The sequence below is a fragment of the Alosa alosa genome, chromosome 16 (genome assembly GCF_017589495.1).
Source record: "Alosa alosa isolate M-15738 ecotype Scorff River chromosome 16, AALO_Geno_1.1, whole genome shotgun sequence".
NCBI classification, from domain to species: Eukaryota; Metazoa; Chordata; class Actinopteri; order Clupeiformes; family Clupeidae; genus Alosa; species Alosa alosa.
In genome coordinates, this window is record NC_063204.1 from 6,728,135 (window position 1) to 6,751,514 (window position 23,380).

Here is a 23,380-nt window from a genome sequence, read left to right on the forward strand (position 1 = left end):
TTGGCACGTCAGCGTGAAATCAGTGCAGCCATGCATCCTACCCCTGAAGCCACTGGCCAGGCAGGGGAAAGCTACCACAGCCTTACAGACTCCTCTTCATAATGGCCTTTTTAATAATACAAGCGACATGCTAACTTTTCTAAGACTAAGACTACCACCGCCGCTGTTAGTTCTAGGACAGACAGTGTATTGTATGTTTTGCTTCTGAATTATTCCAGAGCCACACTGATCTCATGTGTGCTATGAACATACAGGGCAGTACAGTAGTTCTGCTGGCATTGTTTCACGTGAGCTTTAACTAGCAACTTTCATGCTTGCCCTCCATACTCCATAAACCATTTCCCTTACAAATTCCTGACAGGCCTCTAGTCTCAAATAAAGTTAATTTGTGGGCTTTCAAATGTAAGGGGTGGGGGAAAACCTCAAGAACACTTTGGAGCAAGAAACAAAATAACCATCCCTGATTATCTTTACTCCCTTTGTGTGGACAGCTGCCCATCCTGGTGTCATCGGTGGTGAGCCTGTACTTCCTGGAGCTGACAGATATGTTCAAGCCGGTCCGGTCGGGCTTCAGCTGCAACGACCGCAGCCTGAGTCTCCCCTACATCGAGCCCACGCACGAGGCAGTGCCCTTCCTCATGCTGCTCAGCCTGGCCTTCGCTGCACCCGCCATCACGGTAAGATACCCCCTGGAGCTGAACTCGATTATGCTCTCTGCTAAAACAGACGATTTGAAATGGTTTGTTTATCCATTTTGATGATATTCGAAACATGAAATGGTGGGCTTTCTGAGTCATGTTTTTATGGTGTGTGTTTGTTGTTACTTTGAGATAAGCTAACTGTCTATTGAGAACATACTTGTCTTAAAGGCTTACATGTGAAATTAATCACCATGAATTACATGAGTAAGGAACAATATTACAGTGCTGATACCTTAAGAGTTGTTTTACTTTAAGCTGACGACATAAAGTTGGAATTTATTTTTGGTAAATGGTAAAAGAGTTTAAGAACCATAGTTGAATCCACTGAAATGAGATTAGTTTTGTTTTAAACCCCCCAATCTCTTGAATGTGATGCTTACATTGCATTTGGTGGCCACAAAATAAAAAGATGTCTTACTCAGTGTTCATTTATCTTGCTTCGATAGGCATGTGTCTTGTTGTAACAAATAATGTCCTTTTGATTGTAATAAACATTTGTATAGACTGCCATGAACATTGAGTGTAATAAAGTGGAACTGTTTGTCTTGACCTGATTTGGTCAAGAAGATCTATTGTAAGATCAGGCAATTCAGATTAATCCTCATGTTGGCCATATTTGATGCTTAGAGCTTCACGTCGTTTGTCATACTGTTGTCACAAGTCGTACTGGTCACATTCCAGTATAAGTCACATCCCAGCTTTGACTGTCACTGTGTAAGTCTAGTGGCATGTTCCAGCTGAATGGAGCTTCCATCATTTTCATGGGTGAAATGGCCCTGGAGGTTCAGGAGAGTACGTTGTGTGGCACTGATTGACATTTGCATTTGTTCACCCTAAACCTGAAGCCTCGTCAAGCCCTTTGTTTTCAAATGTTGCTCCAGCTAACCTAAGTGGAGCTGGATGTTTTATGTGATTTAACGTTAGATGTGCAGTGTATTACTGGTTGATTTAACGTTAGATGTGCAGTGTATTACTGGTTGATTTAACGTTAGACGTGCAGTGTATTACTGGTTGATTTAACGTTAGATGTGCAGTGTATTACTGGTTGATGATTGTGTCCGTTGTCAGTGTAGAATGTTGTACCCCTGCAGACCCTGTCATTCTTATATTCAGGAAATTGATATTTCTTTATAGCCCAGCCAATAGAGCAGGATGGCAATATAATCACTGCAGTTCACTGTACTGTATGTTGCTTTGGATAGAAGATCACACACTGAGATCAAATTCATTTCGTATGGTCAGTGATGCTGAGAGCAGAGAGATATCTAACAGGGATACTGGCCTGGGCTCCACACAGTCGTGTCAAGTTGGCTGGCAGTCTACAAACTCTGCAAATAGCTCATTGCATCTCATGCCACAGATGCTCAGTTGGATTGAGAAGTGGCGACTGACTGGGCAGGCCATTTCAGCAGGCTGTATTCACCAACCGTATATGAGGAGGCACTCCAGGGCAGTTCTAGTTTAATAGCATGAGCTTTTATCTGGCTGAAAAAAACTCACAGATGGGCAAGATGCTGCCATGAACAGAACTGATACTACATGTTACAGAGAGTCTGTGTATGTCCCATGCTCGAATTTCCCCTTGGGGATCAATAAAGTATCTATCTATCTATCTATCTATCTATCTATCTATCTATAAAGTATCATTCTATCTATCTATCTATAAAGTATCTATCTATCTATCTATCTATCTATCTATCTATAAAGTATCTATCTATCTATCTATCTATCTATTATTTATTATGATTTCATAACCACCATTCCCTGTTCTCATCTATTGTGACTGTATCCATTCTGTGCCCTCCCCCTAACCTGTAGACCAACAGTCTTGCTTTTGGTGGAAAGAATTTTGACATAGACATAGACACATTCATATCAAATTAGTCAGTCCGCTGGACAACTGCTGGATTGGTTGATTGTCAGCAGACCTCTCTGTGGCTGTGGATTATTATGTTTTTATAGTATTCATAATCCTTTTTCTTAATGTCACCGCTTAATGATTAAAGCAGACAGTGTATGAAGGGCTACAAATCTTTGTTAGAATGCCTCATAGACAATGTTCCATTTGTGTCAAGGAGTCTCAAAAGACCCTCGCTTCCGCTGCAGACAAACCTGAGGAAAAGGCTCTGTTTTCAGAAGATACTTTGTCTGTGCATTATGCAGGATTGGATTATCTTTTCTCACTGTCTTTACATTATAGATATAATCTCTTAAAGTGAAATTGACAGATGAAGTCAGCAGAGAATCGTGGTCCGTGGTTATGTATAGAATCTTAGTCATGGAGGAAGCTAGTAGTGTTTTTGATGTGTTTCACTCTCTGTATTTCTGTATATTTCAAGACAGAGAACCCCTCTCTCATTTGACCTTCTACATTACTATAGCAAAACAGTGATCAGAGAGATGCCTCTTAGCAAAACATTTCTCCTGGCAAGCACAAACAAGCCCAATGTCTCAGTGAGTGGAGACTGTAAAATAAACATTCAGACATCTCTGGAATAGCACCACCGCTGCTATTTGATAAGGCATTCTTTTTAACTCAATGCTCTCCTAGCAACGCAAAGAGATGGTCTCCATGGCATTCTGGCAGACTTGTACTTTGGAGTGCCCACTCAGTGCCCGCCCCTGATGGCCCTCTCTCTCTCCCGACTGCCGCCCACCACAGGGCATTGCCGCAGGGTGGGTTTGTCCACCCCCCCACCCCCAACCCCTTTGTGCCGTGCATTCATAACACTGTGGAGCTGTCCTTCCCCTCATGCCAGATGCTAGGGGTCAATTTGTCCATTATCAAACAGACTACATTGGCACAAAAGCAAAGTCAGAGCAACCAGAGAAATGCTGCACTGTTAGTCTGCCTAGAAATGTTGATTGTTGTGTGTGTGTGTGTGTGTGTGTGTGTGTGTGTGTGTGTGTGTGTGTGTGTGTGTGTGTGTGTGTGTGTGTGTGTGTGTCTGTGTCTGTGTTGTTTTTGTTCACATGCTTGTGCATTTGCAGGATTGTATGTATGTGTATGTGTGTGTGTGTGTGTGTGTGTGTGTGTGTGTGTGTTCTGTGTCTGTGTTGTTTTTGTTCACATGCTTGTGCATTTGCAGGATTGTATGTATGTGTATGTGTGTGTCTGTGTGTGTGTATCTGTATTTCTGTGTGCTAGAGCATGTTTGTGTGTACACATGCATACACGTGTGTGTGTATGTGTGTGTGTGTGTGTGTGTGGGCGCGCATGTGTGTGTGTGTACGTGTGTCTGTATGTCGTGGTTGCTCGAGTCACAGCACTAGCGGAGCTCTCATGCAGAACCGCTTTGATTATTTTACCCTCGGCTTCCCACCGAGTTCTCAAGGCATATTAGTCTGTTGTTATGGAAATGACAGGAGGGATAAATGGTTTTGAAGTGTGAACTCCCTCTGTCTGGGGAGAGAAATGCCAGCGTTGATGGAATAGCCAGTTATGTGTAACATTATACTTTTGCTGTCTTGTTTGCATGGTGTGTGTGTGTGTGTCCAAATTCCAATTAAATATGCTTTGCTCCGTCGAAAATTGTGGTCCCTCGTTTTGAGGATTTTGTGGTGTGCCATGTTGTAAATGGCACACTAAGGCTCACTGTGACCAATTTGGGTATCTAGCTTCCTGTTTTGGTTTGTATGAATACATCCCTTTGTACAGGACCTACTTCAGTCCAAACCTCTCTCGTCAAATAAGTATAAATTACTGAACACCCACAGTTAGTCATGAGGATATGGGACTGCCCTGGACAGGATCCCTGTCCATCCCAAGATGGACTGAGTAGGGACAGCAGAGGGACCTCTCCCCGGGGTAACATGACAAATCCTGAATCATATGAGAAAATTGACATAGTTCACGACAATATTTGCAATACATCCACGAATGGAAATTTGCCCGAGGAATACACGTTTAGCAGAACGTCAGTGGAAGAGAGGCAGACTGGCAAACAGTGGAGTTGCGTGCGATGGTGGGTGTTAAACGTGTCTTGCAGGCATGCTATTAATAAAAGACAGAAGATGCATGAATCAGCGGCCAGTCTTATGATGACCGCTCTGACGTCTTGACTCATGTATCAGCAGAGATGTCAGATGATTGCTCTGCTCAAGTGATGTAACTCGCATGACCTGCAGCCATCCCAGCCAGCTATTGTGAGGTCAGAAAAGTAGTAGTCATGGCAACATGGCATTCAGTGTGAGGCGAGTGCCAAGTGTGTCTCTCCTTTAAATAGTGTTGCTGGATGAAACCAAAATGACCATTTGTGGCTGGGCCTGAAATTTGGTTAATAACACCAATCATATAATCTAACAGTCATTAATTAAGTGTTACATAAATAGAAACAGAACAGATGGGACTGCTTTGGTTTTTAGTGGCACTCTGTATTACTGTCACCCATCTGATGTGTCTTATGTTCTTCCCCAGATTCCACTCAAAACAATCCCACCGCAATGCAGATGTCACATATTTTAAAATTGTAATCCTTTTCCATTACGGGAAATGTTCAAACCCATAACATGTAATTGCTTCTGATGAAGAAGTCCATAGAATATTCTGATTGGGATTAATTGGAAAAATTCACAAGCCACTAAAACGGGTGACAGTCAAATTAGTGTCAGCGGGAGATAATGTGTGCGGCATGCCAGCAATAAAATTAATTTACTTCCTATGTGAGCAGCGAGCTGTGATGGGACTCCTCCAAGACTGCACCTGATTTTACCCATAATCCTTGATGCCTCCCATTCCACCTCTAGCATGTCATGTGGCTCTAAAGGTCAGATCCCCATGATCATTAGCCATTCTAGCCACATCATGAGCGAAAATATAGATTCCATTTTCTATTTTAAAGCCGCCGTCCGCGTCTGCCCTTGATCTGCTCTCCTCCGGTCTCTGCGTGCTGTTTCGTGCCACACAACAGATTTGGTGTCAGGTGGGAGGTTGCCGCAGGTGCTCTGGACCCCCACTGAGCTGCCAGTTGTCCCAAATTTTTTTTGTTTCGGGACGAGGGGGTGGGGGGTGGCGCGGCATCTCCGTGTCCATCAGCTGGGCAGGCAGAGCGGCTGTGGGAAGGTGGTGGAACCGATGGAGGCGTGGGGGAGAGACGCGCGGCAGCCTGGCCTCGGGGGCCATGGTGCATGGTGGTGCCAGGCCGCTCTGTCTCGTGCCAGGGACGACCAGCTATATCCTTAGCACCTCCGCTGCCAGGTCTGGGCGTTGACGGCGGCCTGACATCAAAACTGGTGCCCCCACCCACCCACCCCCGCCGCGATTTAAACTCCTCACCCGTGCCAAAGCCAAACGGCATGCTAAAGCTCCAGCAGTCATGGCGTCTGTGCTGGGCCATGCTGAACAGAACACAGAACTCAAGTGTCCGCTAAAAAACAAAAAAGAGTCTATTTTGGGGTAACTTGTCCTGTGAGTCAGTCCACCACAACTTCAGTTTTCAGGGCAGACTATTCATGATCCTGATTTCTTGCTTTTCCCAGATTCCTCCTCCCTGACTTATTTGTGTTGGATAAGCATGCAGATTCTACACTGAAGTTCTCTTTTTCACAGTGTCACAATTTGCACTTCAGGATAATGAATGCTATGTGTGTGATTTATAGAAATGCAGTGTTTGCACATTGTTATCCATCATGTGGAAATGTGGAAACTTATTCTGTGCTTTTGATTGTTCTTTCTTCATTTTTTTTTTTTTTTTCATTCAAACCAGAGACACCCAAAGCCAATTTTTACAGGAAATTGGTTGTTACTGTAATATCCCTTTATACTACTGTACTGTAAATTTATTAATATCATTAAGTATAGCAATGGGTTACTGTTGTTGGAATGTTGTTGCACCATGCAAGTGTACAATGATGCCTGACCCATTTCAACAACCATTTACTATGAAGAATAGTATACACCTGAATAAGAGTTGGTACAAAAATGGACAACCAACCAACCAGTGTGCACTATCTATTTGATGACAGCAATAAAGATTGTTAGTGTGATAGGGTGGCGGAGATAGTAGCCAGCCCAAATGCATATTGTTAGTGTGATAGGGTGGCGGAGATAGTAGCCAGCCCAAATGCATATTTTGAACTAGAATGCACGGCCTTTACTTTTGTGCCTTTGAACTTTCACCATTTTTCAAGTCAAGGTTTGCTGTAAGAAAGTGTGGGCAGCATGTCTCTGTGCACACACAGAAAGGCTTTGTGTGGGATAACACTCGGCCTGTCATTGACCTTTTACTGCATGTGTTTATAATCTGGGGTTTAATGTCAAGTGATCAAAGACAGCACCTGGGCTCCAAGGAGCTGACGTGATGTGTGTGACAGCAGGTCAGGTGGAGGGCATGGATAACAGCAATAGATTTTGTGCTTGTATGTATGTGTGTGTATGTGTGTGTGTATGTGAGTGTGAGTGTGAGTGTGAGTGTGAGTGTGAGTGTGTGTGTGTGTGTGTGTGTGTGTGTGTGTGTGTGAGTGTGTGTTATGGTGTGTGTAAACACAATATGTGTGTGTGTTTTTGTGTGTGTGTGTGTGTGTGTGTGTGTGTGTGTGTATGTTATATGGTGTGTAAACACAATTTGTGCGTGAGTGTGAGTATGTATGTGTCTGTGTGTGTGTGTGTGTGTGTGGCTGTGCAGTGACATTAGCTACTCTGTGTGTGTGTGTATGAGTGTGTGTTTGTGGTCAGTGTATGTATACATTCATGCTTGCATGTAATCTTTCACGTGTATTCTCTGAGTTTATGCTGAAAGTGCAAGTCACACAAAATAAGTAAGTGCCCTAATAATAAGAAGGGCATTTCAGAATACAATTTCAGAATCTGCATGCTAAACTAAGCAACAGAGTGTCCCGCTTACAAGGTCACTTCAAAATACCTCATGCCAGCTTTCAGGCACACTGCATACTCACAAGAATAATTTAAACAATCTACTGTGCCCTTTGTGCATACACAGTGAAGTAGGCCTGGCATCACTACCCTTGTTCCCTCAGGCTTGTACCTGAGCCTTTGGCTCGGTAGCTACAGGACCGCCCTGAAAAGCTATTTGAGTCAGCCTGGGAACATTATAAGGGTAGACAGCACTGTGAGCTAGAACTGCACTGTGGGGACATGAGATGACGCTGTGGGTTTGTGTAATTGTATTGGTGGGTTGCGGAGGACATCTGATCTCTGTGGGTCTGCTGTATTGACTCGGCGTCTTTTCTGCCCACAGATAATGATCGGAGAGGGGATTCTGTTCTGCTGCCTCTCCAGGAGGCACAATGGGGCCGGGGCCGAGGCCGACATCAACGCCGCCGGCTGCAACTTCAACTCCTACATACGCCGGGCTGTGAGGTTTGTGGGTAGGTTGCCTTTCAGAGTGTGTGTGTGTGTGTGTATGTGTGTGTTTGTGTGTATGTGTGTGTGAGTTTGTGTAGGCCTGAGTTTGGATAAAGAGGTGCTTGGCTTTGATCTAAGATGGCTAAATTACTAAATATGTGTGAATGTGGGTGTATGTGTGACTGTGGATGTGGTGTGTGTGTGTGTGTGTGTGTCTGCGTCTCATGCAGGTGTCCATGTTTTTGGCCTCTGTGCCACCGCCCTGATCACTGACATCATCCAGCTGGCCACGGGCTACCATGCCCCGTACTTTCTGACCGTCTGCAAGCCCAACTACACCAGCCTCAACACCTCCTGCGACGAGAACGCCTACATCATGGACGACATCTGCTCCGGAGCCGACCCTGCCATTATCAACGCTGGCAGGTGGGTCACCTTTGACCACAGAGCCAAATCTGATGAGTGAGGCAAATGAGCAACTCGAAAAATGTAACACTGGCCAAAAGTTTGACTCAGTCATTGCTTTTGTGTACTTATAGCATGGTATTATAGCGTGAAAAGATTAAACGGCCACATTTGACCTATGCAGTAATTGCATGAGCCGCGACACAGACAGAACTCTCTAATACATGGAGAACTCAGAGCTGACCTTCCCGCACCATTTGCAACACAAGCCCAAATCACACAGTGACACAGCATTCAACACAGCGCATTCACACAACTCTCGGAGGGCTTGGATCAGACCACTGTGATAGGTCAAAGCCGTAGGGGGGACAGAATGAATAGACCATACAAGCAGCTTATCAGAGCACACTGTAAATACTTTCACAACTAGAAAAGACAGAAAAAAATGTATTTTCGCTGGCTGGTTCTCAGCGGGTAGTACAAGGGTGTGGGGGAGGAGGAGGTTTGTGTGTGTGTGTGTGTGTGTGTGTGTGTGTGTGTGTGTGTGTGTGTGTGTGTGTGTGTATGTGTGTGTGGTGGGGGGGGGCGGTAAAAAGGGTGAAAAAAAGGAAGATCAAGCCATCCCTCATTAGGCCTCATTTCTCGCCACTACATGCTCCAGATTACGGCGCGCTCGAGATCTCTGCCTGGTGTGCGTCGGAACGCGAGAGTTAATAAGCGCCCCAGCATGCACCACCCATGCGATCCCTGGGGCGCAGAACAGCAGCTGTAGATTATGGCAGAAGCCTTTTGAAGTACCTTCCCCCCACACCCCCTTTAATGAGGTCAGCTTTCAGAGAAAGTGACACCGCTACATTTAGGTAATAAAAAGGCGTTTTTAAATACAGAATGGAAGGCGGGTCGCCAACAGACTTGAATTTAGATTATTTAGGGGAAAATGCATGATACAAAATGTCAGACCTTTTTTTTGTAATTATCTTTTGACCTCTGCCATTATATAGGCTACAGTAACAGTGGCAGAGAAGTGTGCTTCTGGCTTTTTAAATACACTATATAGTACATTATGGCTCTCTGCCAGTCTGTCCGTGAGGGAGGAGATGTTTTAGTCATCTGTCCTCCTGCTAGACCTTTCACACCTCCATCAGGTGTATGTATCTGAGTGCATTTCTGTAAACCGCATCTTATATTTGACAACATGAAGACGAGAGCTGGTGCAGAGATTGGTGGCTGTAGATGGCCTCTGGACATAGTGGCGTTTCTCTCCTCCGTCGCTGATCACACATGGGGCGCTCCGGCTCGTAGATACGGTCACAAATATCAACCAGGGTTTTGTTTATAGTCGGAACGAAAACAGAGGAAACCAGGCGTTAAATATCATCCGAGTCTTTGGAAACATTCAGCATGGCAGTAGCTCTAAGGGTAAATAGACAGACCCTCTTTTCCTCCTCAAGCCAAAATGTCTGTGGTTGTGGTTGTGTTGTCACAGGCTGGGCAAGATGCACTATCAGCTCATCCATTCCAACATGGCACCAGGCACTGTGACTTTAGCTTAGATTTAGGTTTTAGTTTTAGGTTTTTAAGAAAAACTTGGTCGCCGCACACTCTATCTCTTTTTCCTTTTATTTTAATTCCAATTGGCAACAAGGTTTTCTTAGTTTATTTTCCCTTGCCAGCACCTCGGAGGGTGTGCATTATTTTCGTTATTTATAAGTTTTAGGTTTTTACACACGGGTTACAACTTACAATAGCATCATTATCCAAAAGCACAAGCATTGACAAGGAATGAAATCGGAGGTTTGCCAGCTCAACACACTGGGAAACATTTCATTGTGGAAGATGCATTTGAAAAGAAATTCCCATGGAATTTTGTTCCCCGAGTTGTGAAAGAATCACTTAACTTGCGTGTGCTAAATTGCCGAATGTCAAAACTTTACCCCAAATTGTCCTGTCAGGCTAAAACACTCGCAAGGCTCCTAAGTGGGGGGTGTGTCGGAATGGATCGGCTGCCTTGAAATGAACCCATTCTTGAGGTGGTTGCGAGGCATAATAAATGCTTCATGCTCATCTTTAAAGGCATTTAGCTTGCCAGAACAGAAGGGGTGAGAGCGGGGTTGTGCTAAAAATGAGGTCTGCTTGAAACGTCACCACGTAGATAGAAGATAGATTACTGATAACAGATAGATAGAATACTGATAACAGAAGCTCTTTTTGAATGAAAAAAACACCTTACACATACCATCTGCACTGCAAATATATGGCTGCCAGCCAGCGCATGATATCAATTGTGGATGTAACAAAATACAGATTATAAACAAACCCCAGCAACTGAACACATCCATTTCTATTTTGTAGGGGAACAAGTCATGGTTTGAAAGGCGTCCCGTTACATCTTCATGACTTTAATTCCTCTTTTGCTCTCTGCTTTCAGAAAATCTTTCCCTTCCCAGCATGCTACTTTGGCATCCTTCGCCGCCGTCTACATCTCGGTGAGTAATACGCAGACGCCCACGCCACAGAGCCAGCTTCAGACCGCACCACTCGCATTGCAACCAACGCTCCATCTGACTAGTTTTCGCTCCACCCCCCCACCCCCCTTCTCACTCCCCATCCTCTCAACTCCACCTCTCACTCTCTCCATCTCTGCTTTACGGTGTGTGCACTGTCCTTATTTCATTCCCTCTCTCTCCCACACGCTTTACCGATCTGCACTGTCTCAGTTTTAAATCCATTTCCATTTTCTCAAATTGTGGACGGTGTGTGTTTTGTTTCCCTCTTTAGCACACTCTCCTCGTTTTCTGTTTCCATTCACAACCTCCTCGTCTGGGTCTGTCATGCCACCATGGGCCCTGATTGTGTCTCTGCCTCACACTGTCTTCCTAAGTGTTTTCTGCTGTCACTCTTCCTCTCTTGTTCTCTCTCTCTGTTGTGATTGCCTTCATGCTTGTCATCTGTCTGTCTCCTCCTCCTCCTCTCTACTTACGTCGTATTCAATTTGACAGCTCCATAATTCAGGATAAACAGGGTTTTTTTAGTATTTTTTTTTTAAACTGTTTCTTATTCTTTTTATTTTTATTGTTTTTCTGTCATGAATCCCCACCAAACATATGAATCCGTATATTTAGTTACACCACACACGGAGTCCCAACAAGTACAAAAATTACCAAATGAAACACAACCGTGGATAATTTAACCATAAAAACTTGCACATCAGAAACTATGTACAGTATGTGACTGGATGTGTGTGCATGCAAGTGTGTGGGTACGGAAGTGACCATGTTTGTTAGGGTATTGAAGGATTTTATATGAACCATCAGGAACAACAGCTCTGGTGCTCTGATAGGCCACAGCCATACGCTGTGTTCCCCCCCTGCAGATACGCAGCCATAAATCAGCTGTAATAAAGTGCCTCTGTGGTGGTGGTGGGTGAAAAGGAAGAGAGAGACAAGCTGAGGGGACAGCCAGAGATGAACCTGAGAGAGACAAACAGATGAGGGGGGAAGGGAGAGAAAGACATGCTGTATAAAGATAGAACCGAGAGAGAGAGAAAACAGGAGAGTGAAAGAGACAGACAGAAATAAAGAGGGAAAGAAAGAGAGAGCAGGGCAAAAGAGAGAGAGAGAGAGAGAGAGAGAGAGAGAGAGAGAAGCTGAGTCATGTGTTTTGGACCGTATTTAATTACCTCACAATGTCCAGTGGCACTCTTCAGAAACGATCACACGCCATGTCCTCACAGTGGGTCATCCACTGGCGTTGTCACGGCCACACACTACACCGACTGACACGCCGCCTTTCATTCTCACATCAGGACAGCATGAGCCTCCACGCTAGAATGCTGCACTCATACAACAGGACATGGACATAAACAAGGCATGCTGGGAGACTCGCAAGCTTTATGAGGATCTCTTTTGTTTTGGTTTAAATGAGTGCATGGTGCTTGTGATTGTGAATCCATTGTAGCATCTTTTAGTTGATCAATCACTGCATAGATTACAGGGTAGGCAGTTGATGGATTTGATCAATTTTCAGATTAATACATGGTTTATTGTTTTAAAGGATTCAATGAATCAAAACCCTCTTAAAATGCAAGACATGCACACACAGAAAGGTCTTCCAGTGGGTGGTTTGGATTACATTTAACATAGTTAACCACACTGAACTCTAGATTATTTCGATAATGTTCAACTCCAAACATTTGAAACCTAACCTATCCTACACAGGCATTATTTCATGGCTGTAACGTGATGTAGAAATATTTGACTTGATGTAATGACTTGATGTAACTTGATGTGTCTTGAGGCTAGGCTAACCGAGGGGCCTCTTCTCTGTGCTGCAGATGTACTTTAACAGCACGCTGACCGACTCGTCCAAGCTGCTCAAGCCTCTGCTCGTATTCTCCTTCATCATCTGCGCCATCATCTGCGGCCTGACCCGTATCATCCAGTACAAAAACCACGCCATCGACGTCTACCTGGGCTTCATCCTCGGAGGAGGCATCGCAGTCTACCTGGTGAGGAGCGCGTCTTGATGATTGGCCATTGCTGTCCTATTTTTCTTTACAATGACTAAATGTAAATAGGACTATAGATAGTTGTAAATATGCAGAATAACAACTTACCACTTTGTCCTATATTCCGTCAACATTGTGCCTTGGGCCTGACAGAAGTTTGACGTTTGGAGGTTCACCACTGAAGCTAAATTTGGAGTTGGATTAGCATTAAGTACAGACAGGCTCTTGTGTTTAGGTCAATGAACAGCATTTAATGTGCCAGAGTATTATATATATATATATATATATATATTTCCACCCTCTGCCAATATGTTTGGATGAAAAGTTGTGAACTGAAGGCTGCATCCTCCCCTGTAGGGTCTGTATGCTGTGGGAAACTTCCAGGCCAGTGAAGAGGAGTCCAGCTCCCAGCCCCCGCTCCGAGGGCCCCCCAGGACCCTGCCTGCCTATGGGGGCCATGAAGCTGGGCCCGGGGCCCGCCACTTGCCGGCCAAAGGCGTGGGCGGGAGCAGCAGCAGCGACGGCGGCCTGTCCACGTCACACTCGGAGGGCGCGCTCCACCGCAACCACCACGGGCCGCCGCTGCACGGGCCCGGCTCCTCCATGGGCAGCCTGAAGCGCTCCAGCGCTGACGTGGAGGTCATCTCGCCCATCACGGCCGCCGCGCTGGCCAAGGACAGCGCGCTGGTCACCTTCAGCAACACGCTGCCCCGAGCCCACGTGACCGCCAGCGTCGGCGGAGGCGGCGACGAGCAGGTGTCCCGCCGCACGGCCACCTACCACGCCTCCATGGACTCCAGCCGCTCCAAGCAGCTGCTGTCGCAGTGGAAGAGCAAGAACGAGAACCGCAAGCTGTCCCTGCAGGCCATGGAGCCGGGCGGCGGCGGCGGTGGAGGGAGCGTGTGCGGACCGTCGCCCTCCCGCAGCATGGACGGCCGCTGCAGCTCCGAGCCCTCATCGGCGGGCCTCAACGGCGAGCTGCTCCACCTCCAGCAGCAGTACCTCCAGCAGCAGCAGCTGCAGCAGCATCTGCAGCATCAGCAACAGCAGCAGCAGCAGCAGCAGCAGCAACTGCAGCACTACCACCCGAGCCAGCTGCACCAGGGGCCCGCCGCGCAGTACCTCAAGCTGGCCACGGTGGGCAACAGCAACACGCTGCCCACCAACCCCAGCGGCATCACCGGCGGCGCCCGCGTCTCCATGCAGTCGCGGCCGGGCTCCTCGCAGCTGGTGCACATCCCCGAGGAGACGCAGGAAATGGGGGGTTGCGGCTCGCCGACATCCAGCGCGGCCGCCCGTGCCAAGTGGCAGAAGGCGGCGGAGATGGGTGTTGCCGTGTCGACCACGTCGTCGTCGGCCTCCATGCCGTGCGTGGCAGCGGGCGGCGGCGGCCAGGGTGGACAGGGCAGCATCAGGACTAACGGGCAGCCGCGCATCATGCAGGTGATCGCCATGTCCAAGCAGCAGGGCCTGCTCCACTCTAACTCGCAGAGCTCGGAGGGCAGCGGGAACTCGTTCCGCTACAAGACGCTGCAGGAGCAGCAGGAGATGATGTCCACGGGCCCGGCTTCGCTCCGCGGGCGTGCCCGCGCCCCGGCAGCTTACGGCGGGGGCGCCCAGGGGCCATCGCGGCGGGTGGGCCGCGCACCGGAGAGGACACGCGGGTCACGGTGCAGGCGCCCTGCCCGTCGGACGGCGGCGCCAGCGGTCCCGGCAGCGGCTCGTGGACGTGGAAGTCCCAGGGCAGCCTGCGGCAGTCCTTCGAGCTCAACGACCTCAACCGGGATTCGGGCAGCTCCGAGTCGCTGCGGGACAGCTACGGCTCGGCCGACCGCGTCAAGAGGGTCAGCGGCAACGCGCCCATCCCTGCCGCCGTCCCCACCGTGCCCATCGTCTCCGCAGGCGCCACGGTGACCACCATCAGCACCGGCTCCACCACTGACCACCACCACCCGCAACCCCCCTACCCCCACCCCCACCTCCATCAGGGCATCTCCACCATCCGGGTCACCCCGCTGGAGGGTAGCGGGGACGGGGCCCTAAGCGGCTCGGAGAGCCTATCAGTGGCCTCCAGCCGGGAGTCCACGCTCCGCCGGAAAGGCAACCTCATCCTCATCCCCGAGCGGAGCAACAGCCCCGACAACGCCCGGAACATTTTCTACAAGGGGACGTCCTCCACGCCTGTTCCTAGGGAGTAGGACTTTGCTCCAAAAGGATTTGCGTGGCCTTTCGTCATTGTTGTTGTTTCGGTTCGGTTTCGTTGTTTTGAAAAAGCAGGATATGCTGCCGGGATCGATAGAGAAAAAAAACACAAGTAAAGGATGAGGAATCAGCTCTTGCATTCATGTGAAGCCTCAAGCTGATGATGGGGAGCAGCTCCACCCAGGTTAAGGTTTTCATTTTATTTGTTTACTGTATTCACATTTAGATATAGTGAGGCAATTTTTATTGTGCATGGGGTGTATTTTTTGGTCATTTAGAATAAATATATATAAATACAGTATAATAAATATAGTCGCACAAAAAGCACAAACTTAAATGTTGTGAAGTTTACTCTGACTAAACTTACTAAACTGAGAGAATGACGAAGAAAAATTTGCCAAAGGCTGCAGTGTCCCTAGTCTCTCCTAAGATTGCTGGTGCATATGACCACTGTGAGAAGGAAGGCTTGTCTTTGTGCCAAGGTTAGAAAAGTCAATGGTGGTGAAAGTATTCAAATGTTTAACCCCCAGTAAGTCCCCATGCATCAATGTAAGTCCCCATGCATCAATGGTATTCTCTACGGACTTCAAGTGTAACATTTATTTGTTTGATATTTTCTTTTTATTATGTAAATATTTCTGAAATCGGTGCTACACCACCATTAATGGCTAAAAAGATGTGGAAGAAGAGAAAAAATTACTGAACCTGAAAAAAATCAAACTTTGTATTTTTAGCTGTGCACTCTTCAGAAAAAAACTGTGTTTGTTGTGAGAAGCTTTTATGACCATAAGTGCTTAGAATACCTAACTGTAGCCAATAATGGAAATGTTTTATAATCCGCACAATGTGTTAATTTTATACACTTTGCAATATAATGACCATTATTTTTGAAAATTAACATACAGTATGTAATTACCCAAACTCTCTGTAGCTCTTACCTGTCAAAATAGCTTTAATTTGAGTGGATCATTTTTATTATTTTTGGTTTACAGCTTAAGGACACTTGACAGGCCTGCTACTCTCTCTCTTTCTCTCACTCTTTCTCTCTCAAACACACGCACACACTTTCTCTCACTATCTTTTTTCTGCCATCCTCCAATATTGTCTCTTTCTATCCCACTCTAAATTTTCCTGGCCCCTCTCTCTCTGTCTGTTTCTATCACTGTTGCTTATTGGAACAAAAAGCACTAAATGTTTACTTTTGCTGTGAGACCTTCTAAAATGTTATGCTTGTGTGTGTGTGCGTGGCGTGTGTGTGTGTGTGTGTGTGTGTGTTTGAGTCAGTTGTGTATGTATGAGTCTGTGTGTGTGTATGTGTGTGTGTGTGTGTTTGTGTGTGCCCTAGGCTGGGTCAAAGCAAAATTCCAGGTGGTTGTATTCACTGCTTGCCCAAACTGCAGCCCAGAAGATACACAAGAACATGCTGTTGGAATGTTGGGAATGTTTACATGTTCTCACAGACCTTTTCAGCACCCTTTATGTTGTGTTCTTCAGAGACATGGGCTTTTCTATTATTGTGAACCTTTAGTTGAAGTGTATATTAATAATGTTTCTGCTACTATTAATTGATATCAATGACAAGTCATTTCTCAACAGTATTCAGTTACAATGTGCATATCAATGACTTTATGATGGTCAATGATTTTATTGGATATTTTGTTCATTTGATGTATAAGACGGAGCTTTTGCCTGATATCTATGAGTTTCTTTATTTCCTTTTGTTCCTCTGTATTGCTTTACCAAATTCAGTGTATTACAAAATCAAAAAAATATTTTACTCCAGCCTTCATTTAGAAGTAAGAGCGGACTTAAAAACTATCTAAGAGAAGGTTAGTACATTGTTGCCACTTTTTTTATATGATGTACATATCTGTGCCAAAGGGTCTTTTAAAAGGGAACACGTGTGGTTTTACAGGATTTCTACATACAGTACAGCGCTACTCTATTATACCCAATTAATCAAATCATCTATAGAATCTGCATGATCTTTTTATATGTAATGAAGCCTTTGACAATCCTTGTAGATAATTTGCTTTTAAGTCAAAGAGGACTAGCCCATGTGTATAGATAGAGAGTGAGAGAAGTGTTATGAACACCATGATCAAAGGTCGCCATTTTGGACCACAGAGCTCAAGAGGTTCTAGAGGGAGGCTATTAGCATATGTGCTCTGTTGTGAGCGTCCATCCTCTCAGAGAGAGAGGGGGGGGGGGGGGTAGAAGGAGCAGGGATGCTAAGCTGTCTGCTCTATAGGCTGGGTATTGGGCTGAGCCCTGTCTCCCTCAGATAGTGGCTCTTCTGTGGAACAACACTGTATTTTTATTTGATTTGTACTCCGATCGTGTCCCCCCCCCACACACACACACCATGCCCATGTCCCACTATCCATCCATGCGACCAGTGGACCTGCACATGTGCATTGCACGAGGTCTAGACAGAGCCAGTTGTATGTTGTCTGAATATTGAAATAAACGTTTGCTATTAAAATGCACCAAAACGCCTCCTGCTTCACGTGTTTTGAATCCTAACGGGCTGATGCTGTTTTTGTGAGGCAGATCCAGTCCACTGGCCTTGTGCTTTAAAAGAGAGGGCTGCCATCTCCAAAGAGCAATGTGAAACAAGTGGCAACAATATACCAAGAAGTGGCACATGAGCTGGTGTGTCATCTGTTTCTGACTGATTGGGGACACAGGCCCTCATCCTCCATGGAAAACTCCAGCAGTAGCAGAAGTTAACCCTTCCTCCTTCTCAGCTGCTTGTGGCCTTAGATCACAGCATAGCTGTTATGTTAGTTTTGCTTTGTAGCATTTTAATGATACAAGCTGACAAAATATTAGTCGGGTCAGATGGCTTCTCTAGTTACACTTCAGCCCCCACCCCCCCTTTCCCCTTTAAAAAAAAACACCCACCCTCAAGACAGACGGCTGCATGAAGAAGCATGGATTTTTCACTAATTTGGGTCTGAATACTTGTGATGAGCAATGAGGAGGGTGCAACGGAAAAAAAGAAAAAAAGAAATTCATCAGCAGACAAACACTTGCAAAGCTCTGGCAGTGCAAACACAGTGGAGCTGGGTCTTGTTAGCATTGCCATGTGTAATTATCATCAGGGAGCGCCAGGCTAAAGTAGGCCAGTGAATTGACCTAAATTGGAGGCGAGCACTCCCAGCCGGCGCTCCTCTCCACAGAGCCGAGGAGATGAACCTGGGAAGAGGAGCGGTGGCAGACCGGGGGAGGCTGCGGCTCAGGCCGGCTTGATCTCACACTCACCGCGCAGGTGCTGATGAGGCTCCGCACTCACCTTCCTCTCTGGCCCAGATCCAGGGGCTCAGAGGTTATTGGAGGAGATATTCATCCTCATATTTGAATATGTGTTTAATACTGTGCCATACATAATTCAGCATATACTGTCTGATAATATGGTTGTTTAATTGTTTGTTCTTATTTACCTGCAGGCTGTTGTCATCATGCATAAGATCTGTCTCGGACGACCACACATACGTGCAAATACGAGACCACACACTTGCAGAACATGCATGCAAACATATGGAGGAATAGAGCCGAGCTCATACAGGGCTTGCAGGCAGCAGTCTAGCCGGCTTTTTGGCCCATGGACGCAGCAGATGTTAACACACATGCACACACTCCTACTCACGCACAGTGTTGTAAGCCAAGCTCCCTGAGCCACCAGTCAGCAATTTTGCATCTGTGCGGCCAGCAAACCGCATCCAGCAAATGAACCAGATATTGTAAGCTTCTGCCACTGCAGCTTACAGTGATTAAACTGTAACATAGGCCAGATTTGATCAATGGGTCCTGTCTAAAATTATAAACGAGGCTTTGCACCTCCACCAATTATGTACTTGGCTTTATGGAGTAAAGCCAGAGACTTCCTAATGAAGAGACGCAGCACTCAAAAAATCGTCCATAGAAATGCATGGGGTCAGTTTTGTAACGTCAATATGGCAGTTGTCTACACATATGAAAAAGTCGACATGTCAATACATTGTGCCAATCATGTGGTGTGTTGTGAATACATTGTGCCAATCGATCTCACCGCTGGAGCAAGGTTGGTGTCGTGAAGCCTTGCGCACGCGCATTTCTGCCGAAATAGATGCCCGATAAGTGCCCAAAAAGCGTTACAATGTGGCCGCCGAGTGGATGGACTTGCCTAAAAGGACTTTGGTAAAACCAAACTCATACATGGCCCAGCGTATCCAGTGTTGTAGAACTATATAGGGACTGTGTTGAATAGTCTCTGTATACCCATGGCATTACAGAATGCTGCTGATCCATGGGTGTGTTAAATCAATCCAAATGAATGCACTGTTGAAAGTTCTGCATGAGTTTGTCACTGAATCCTTGATGCTGAATGAAGCGGAGTCCTCTGTGCACTTGGTCTCATGAGACCCGAGACTAAGAGAGCGGAGGCGAGTGCGACTCAGCGGGACGGGGATCAGGAGGTCAGTGAGCAGCCAGTCGAGATAGCAGCCGGCTTGGGCGCCCATCCAAGCCAGAACCTCCCCATCCCACCCCTTTGCCCTGGGAGTCACCTCCAGGGGTTTTCAGGAAACCACGGCTGAGCCACTAGGTTCACCTACATCAGAATATGGGCCAGAGTCGGGCGATGCACTTTTAAATTATTTGCCGAGTCCTTGATGAGCGGAGAATATGCTATGCAGATATGTACTTCTGAATAATATATTGTGTATTAATGAATAATTCAGCCCACACTTGACATCAGGATAAGTTTCACAAAAGGAGCTATGCCCCCCCCTCCTCCTCCTTGAACTGCAGATTTCTTTCTTTCAAAACTGTGATTCAATAATAATAGGGAGTCAGAAAAGTTTTGTGTGAAAGTTCCAGGTAAGGGAGATGATGTGATTTAGAGGCTAAAAAGGGAAGATGCCTTGCGCTCCCATCTACTGAGCATGCGTTGTGGTTTGGAGTTTTAAATAGACTCTCAGTCCTCCTGCAGCACCCACAATCCACCCTCTGCACTGATCACATGCTTGTCAAAGCTGCTTAGGGGTGACACAAATTTGACACAATTAAGTTCTATTCTTTGGGTTTTTAAGAAGCCTGTATATGATATACTGTATATATATATATATATATATGTATATATGTATGTATGTATGTATGTATGTATGTATGTATGTGTGTGTGTGTGTGTCTTTCCTACTGTAAGTCCATGTGAACGTGTTCCAATGGAAAATGAGAACCATTTGGAAATGTGGAAAATGAGAACCATGTAACACCTTTTTCATAATGTGAAATAGTGTCACTCACTGATGCCCACTCTTCCCCACCCTCCCAACAGTGGGCAGCCTCCAAATGGCCCCTCTTCCCTGGCTGCACTTCACCACAGCATGCCCCCCCCACACACACACACACAGTAGAGAAGTGTGCTCCAATCTCATCACTGAGTGCCTTGCATACATCACCGCTCGAGGAGGTAATGGATGACCTCATAAAGCTGGGATGGCCCACGTGGAACAGCTCCACTGTGGCCAGAGATGCCACACAGTGACCCCCACTATGGCTGGCCCACTCCTGTCATGTTGTTTCTCTCTACTATATGGCCGCTGTCAGGGGAGAAAGGTCAAATCACTATTTCCCCCTTTAGTGAGTGGCAGTGAGTGAGTGTGCTTAATGAAGGGAGAGAGAGATAGACAGAGAGAGAGAGAGAAAGAGAGGCAGAGAGAGAGGGATCGAGAGAGAGAGAGAGGCAGAGAGATGGAGAGGCTGAAAGATAACAGAGGATACATGAAGCTCAAATAGACAGACAAATGGAGAGGGTGTGAGATTGAGCATGACGAAGAGAGATAAACAGACTAAGGGAGAGAGAGAGAGAGATGGGGAGAGCTGAGGGATGGAGAGATAAACAGACTAAGGGAGAGGGAGAGAGAGAGAGGGATGGGGAGAGCTGAGGGATGGAGAGATAAACAGACTAAGGGAGAGAGGGAGAGAGAGAGAGAGGGATGGGGAGAGCTGAGGGATGGAGAGATAAACAGACTAAGGGAGAGAGAGAGAGAGAGAGAGGGATGGGGAGAGCTAAGGGATGGAGAGATAAAAGAGGCCAGGCAGGAGAGTGCAGAGCGTGAAGAGCCATGGCCAGGCCCCACCAGTGTGCCCAGCTTATCACGCATGGGCAGCACCGCGGTCCGAGCAGCGCAGATGGCTTCTTCACACTCAGCTGGACCAGGGACCATGTGTATGCATGTGCATGTGCATGTGTGTGTGTGTGTGTGTGTGTGTCCATGTGCATGTGTGTGTGTGTGTGCATGCATCAGTAAGGGCTCATTTCACACAAGAGTCAACTCATCCTCCAGCCCTTGCCCCTTCGACGCCCTCGCAACAATTATTCTGTTGGGCCACACGGCCGCCTCTCACCGGCACACGGCTCACAGCAGCTGTTTGGCAACACCGCGCCACGGCTTCTCCCTTCGTCACGAGGATGGGCAGGAGACAGACGTGGTGGTGGTTTTGGTGGTGGTGGTGGTGGGGATGGGGATGGGTAGGCAGCCTCAGGGGAGGTTGTGAAGGCTATGCAGGCCTCGCTAGGCTGACAAGGAGCCACGTTCGGAGTGGTGGTGGCACAAATGAACACTGACACAAGAATGCTGCCACGGCACTGGGAATGTGGAATGCACTGAACCTGAGAGAGAGAAAGAGAGAGAGAGAGACAGACAGAAAGAGGAGTGTGAGACACACAGAAAGAGACAGAGACAGACAGAAAGAGAGACATAGAAAGAGAAAGAAAGCCAGAGAGAGAGAGAGAAGTGGGGGTTGGGGGGTGAAGCAAGAGAATGGCATGTAAAGACCCACAGGCCCTCTGTGGTGTCTTGAGCACTGCCTGATTGGAAATGACAGAAACAAAAGCCAGTGTACGACAGCGCATTCAAGAGAGAGAGAGAGAGAGAGAGAGAGAGAGACGAGGAGGGCAAGAAGCAGCTGAACAGAACAGCGGAGGAGAGAAGAGGGGGAGGAAAGGTGCTTTATTTTTACTCATGCAACACCAGTGTCAGCTCTGAGAGGGCAAAACGGCCTTTGGGACCGGCGAGTCCCAGTGGTTTCATCCATTCAGTTCAGATCCTCCCTGAATCACCAGCTGCTTTTATATAACACCTTTCTATAGATATGTACATGCCTGGGATCTCTGTGTGAGACAGCAGAGCAGCCTTTTATCTTTGTGGTGGCAAACGCTCGTCTGTACAATGCTATTCATTTTCTGTACTTGTTAAATTGGGACATTTGCTTTGTGGGCTCATCTTCGCCAAAACACACACGGGTCCATTTAAGAGCACATAATTGTTTCCTCATACAAAAGACAAGCTCACATTATTTCTCTCTCTCTCTCTCTCTCTGTGTGTGTGTGTGTGTGTGTTTCTGAGCCTTAATCACCCCCACCATCTCTCTCAGAATGAGCTTTTCCTTTCAAGTGCCTTGCAGTGTTGCCATAGCAACATGTGAGGAATGAGAGAGAGAGAAAGAGAGAGAAAGAGAAAGAGAGAGAGAGGGAGAAGGAGAGAGAGAGCACTATTGTGGGACTTTGCTTTTGTCCGCTGAACTTGTGGAGGCTGCGAGCTGAGCCTAGCGGAGCCTGGGCGCTGACAGTCATCTCTGAGAGGAACAGGAGGAGGAGGAAGAGGAGGAGGAGGAGAAGAAGCGATTTCTCTCCGACACCGGGAATCGCTGAACCTTGACCTCGCCTGAGTGGCCGTCAGAGGGAATGATCTCTGAAGGATATCAGAGCCGGGTCAGCACGGGTGGCGTCTGTTAGCATAAATCCACGCGCCATTCCTCTCTTTCCAATATTCCCCCATGCTATTTTTGAGCACTGATTTGGTAGCATGTGGCGCTACGAAGCAGCCATTTATTTAATGTACAAATGCTATGTGTGTGTTCCAATTGTGACTGGAATAAATTGCTGCAAACACTCCCCTCATTTCCCTCTCTCTCTCTTTCCCTCTCTCTCTCTTTCCTCTCTCTCTCTCTCTCTCTTCCTCTCTGTGTTGTTTTATCTCCTGACTGGAGGCAGTACAGTGGAGGAACCGTATGTGTCCTACTTTCTGTGACCTGCACCTTCAAAGCACATAGATGATGCCTAGAGGATGTTCACCCCCTGCTTTTAAGAGTGTGATTTCACTAATTATGATGTGTCAGTCCTGGAGGATAGCTATTTTACATTACTATACACAAATATACACACAAACACAAATACACACACACACACACAAACACACTCACCGACTCATGTTC

The 23,380-nt window shown here is 46.8% G+C and overlaps 1 protein-coding gene across 1 annotated transcript in view; it reads left to right on the forward strand.

Annotated features, from left to right (window-relative positions):
- Positions 1-15,640, forward strand: part of LOC125310021 (phospholipid phosphatase-related protein type 4) — a 22,284-nt gene extending 6,644 nt beyond the window's left edge. The window contains exons 2-8 of the mRNA XM_048267194.1: positions 492-677; positions 7,898-8,027; positions 8,235-8,430; positions 10,838-10,895; positions 12,743-12,916; positions 13,274-14,504; positions 14,570-15,640. Of these exons, the coding sequence (XP_048123151.1) occupies positions 492-677; positions 7,898-8,027; positions 8,235-8,430; positions 10,838-10,895; positions 12,743-12,916; positions 13,274-14,504; positions 14,570-15,114 (2,520 nt within the window). The 3' untranslated portion in view covers positions 15,115-15,640. The remainder of the gene's footprint in view (positions 1-491; positions 678-7,897; positions 8,028-8,234; positions 8,431-10,837; positions 10,896-12,742; positions 12,917-13,273; positions 14,505-14,569) is intronic.
- The last annotated feature ends 7,740 nt before the right edge of the window (positions 15,641-23,380 follow it).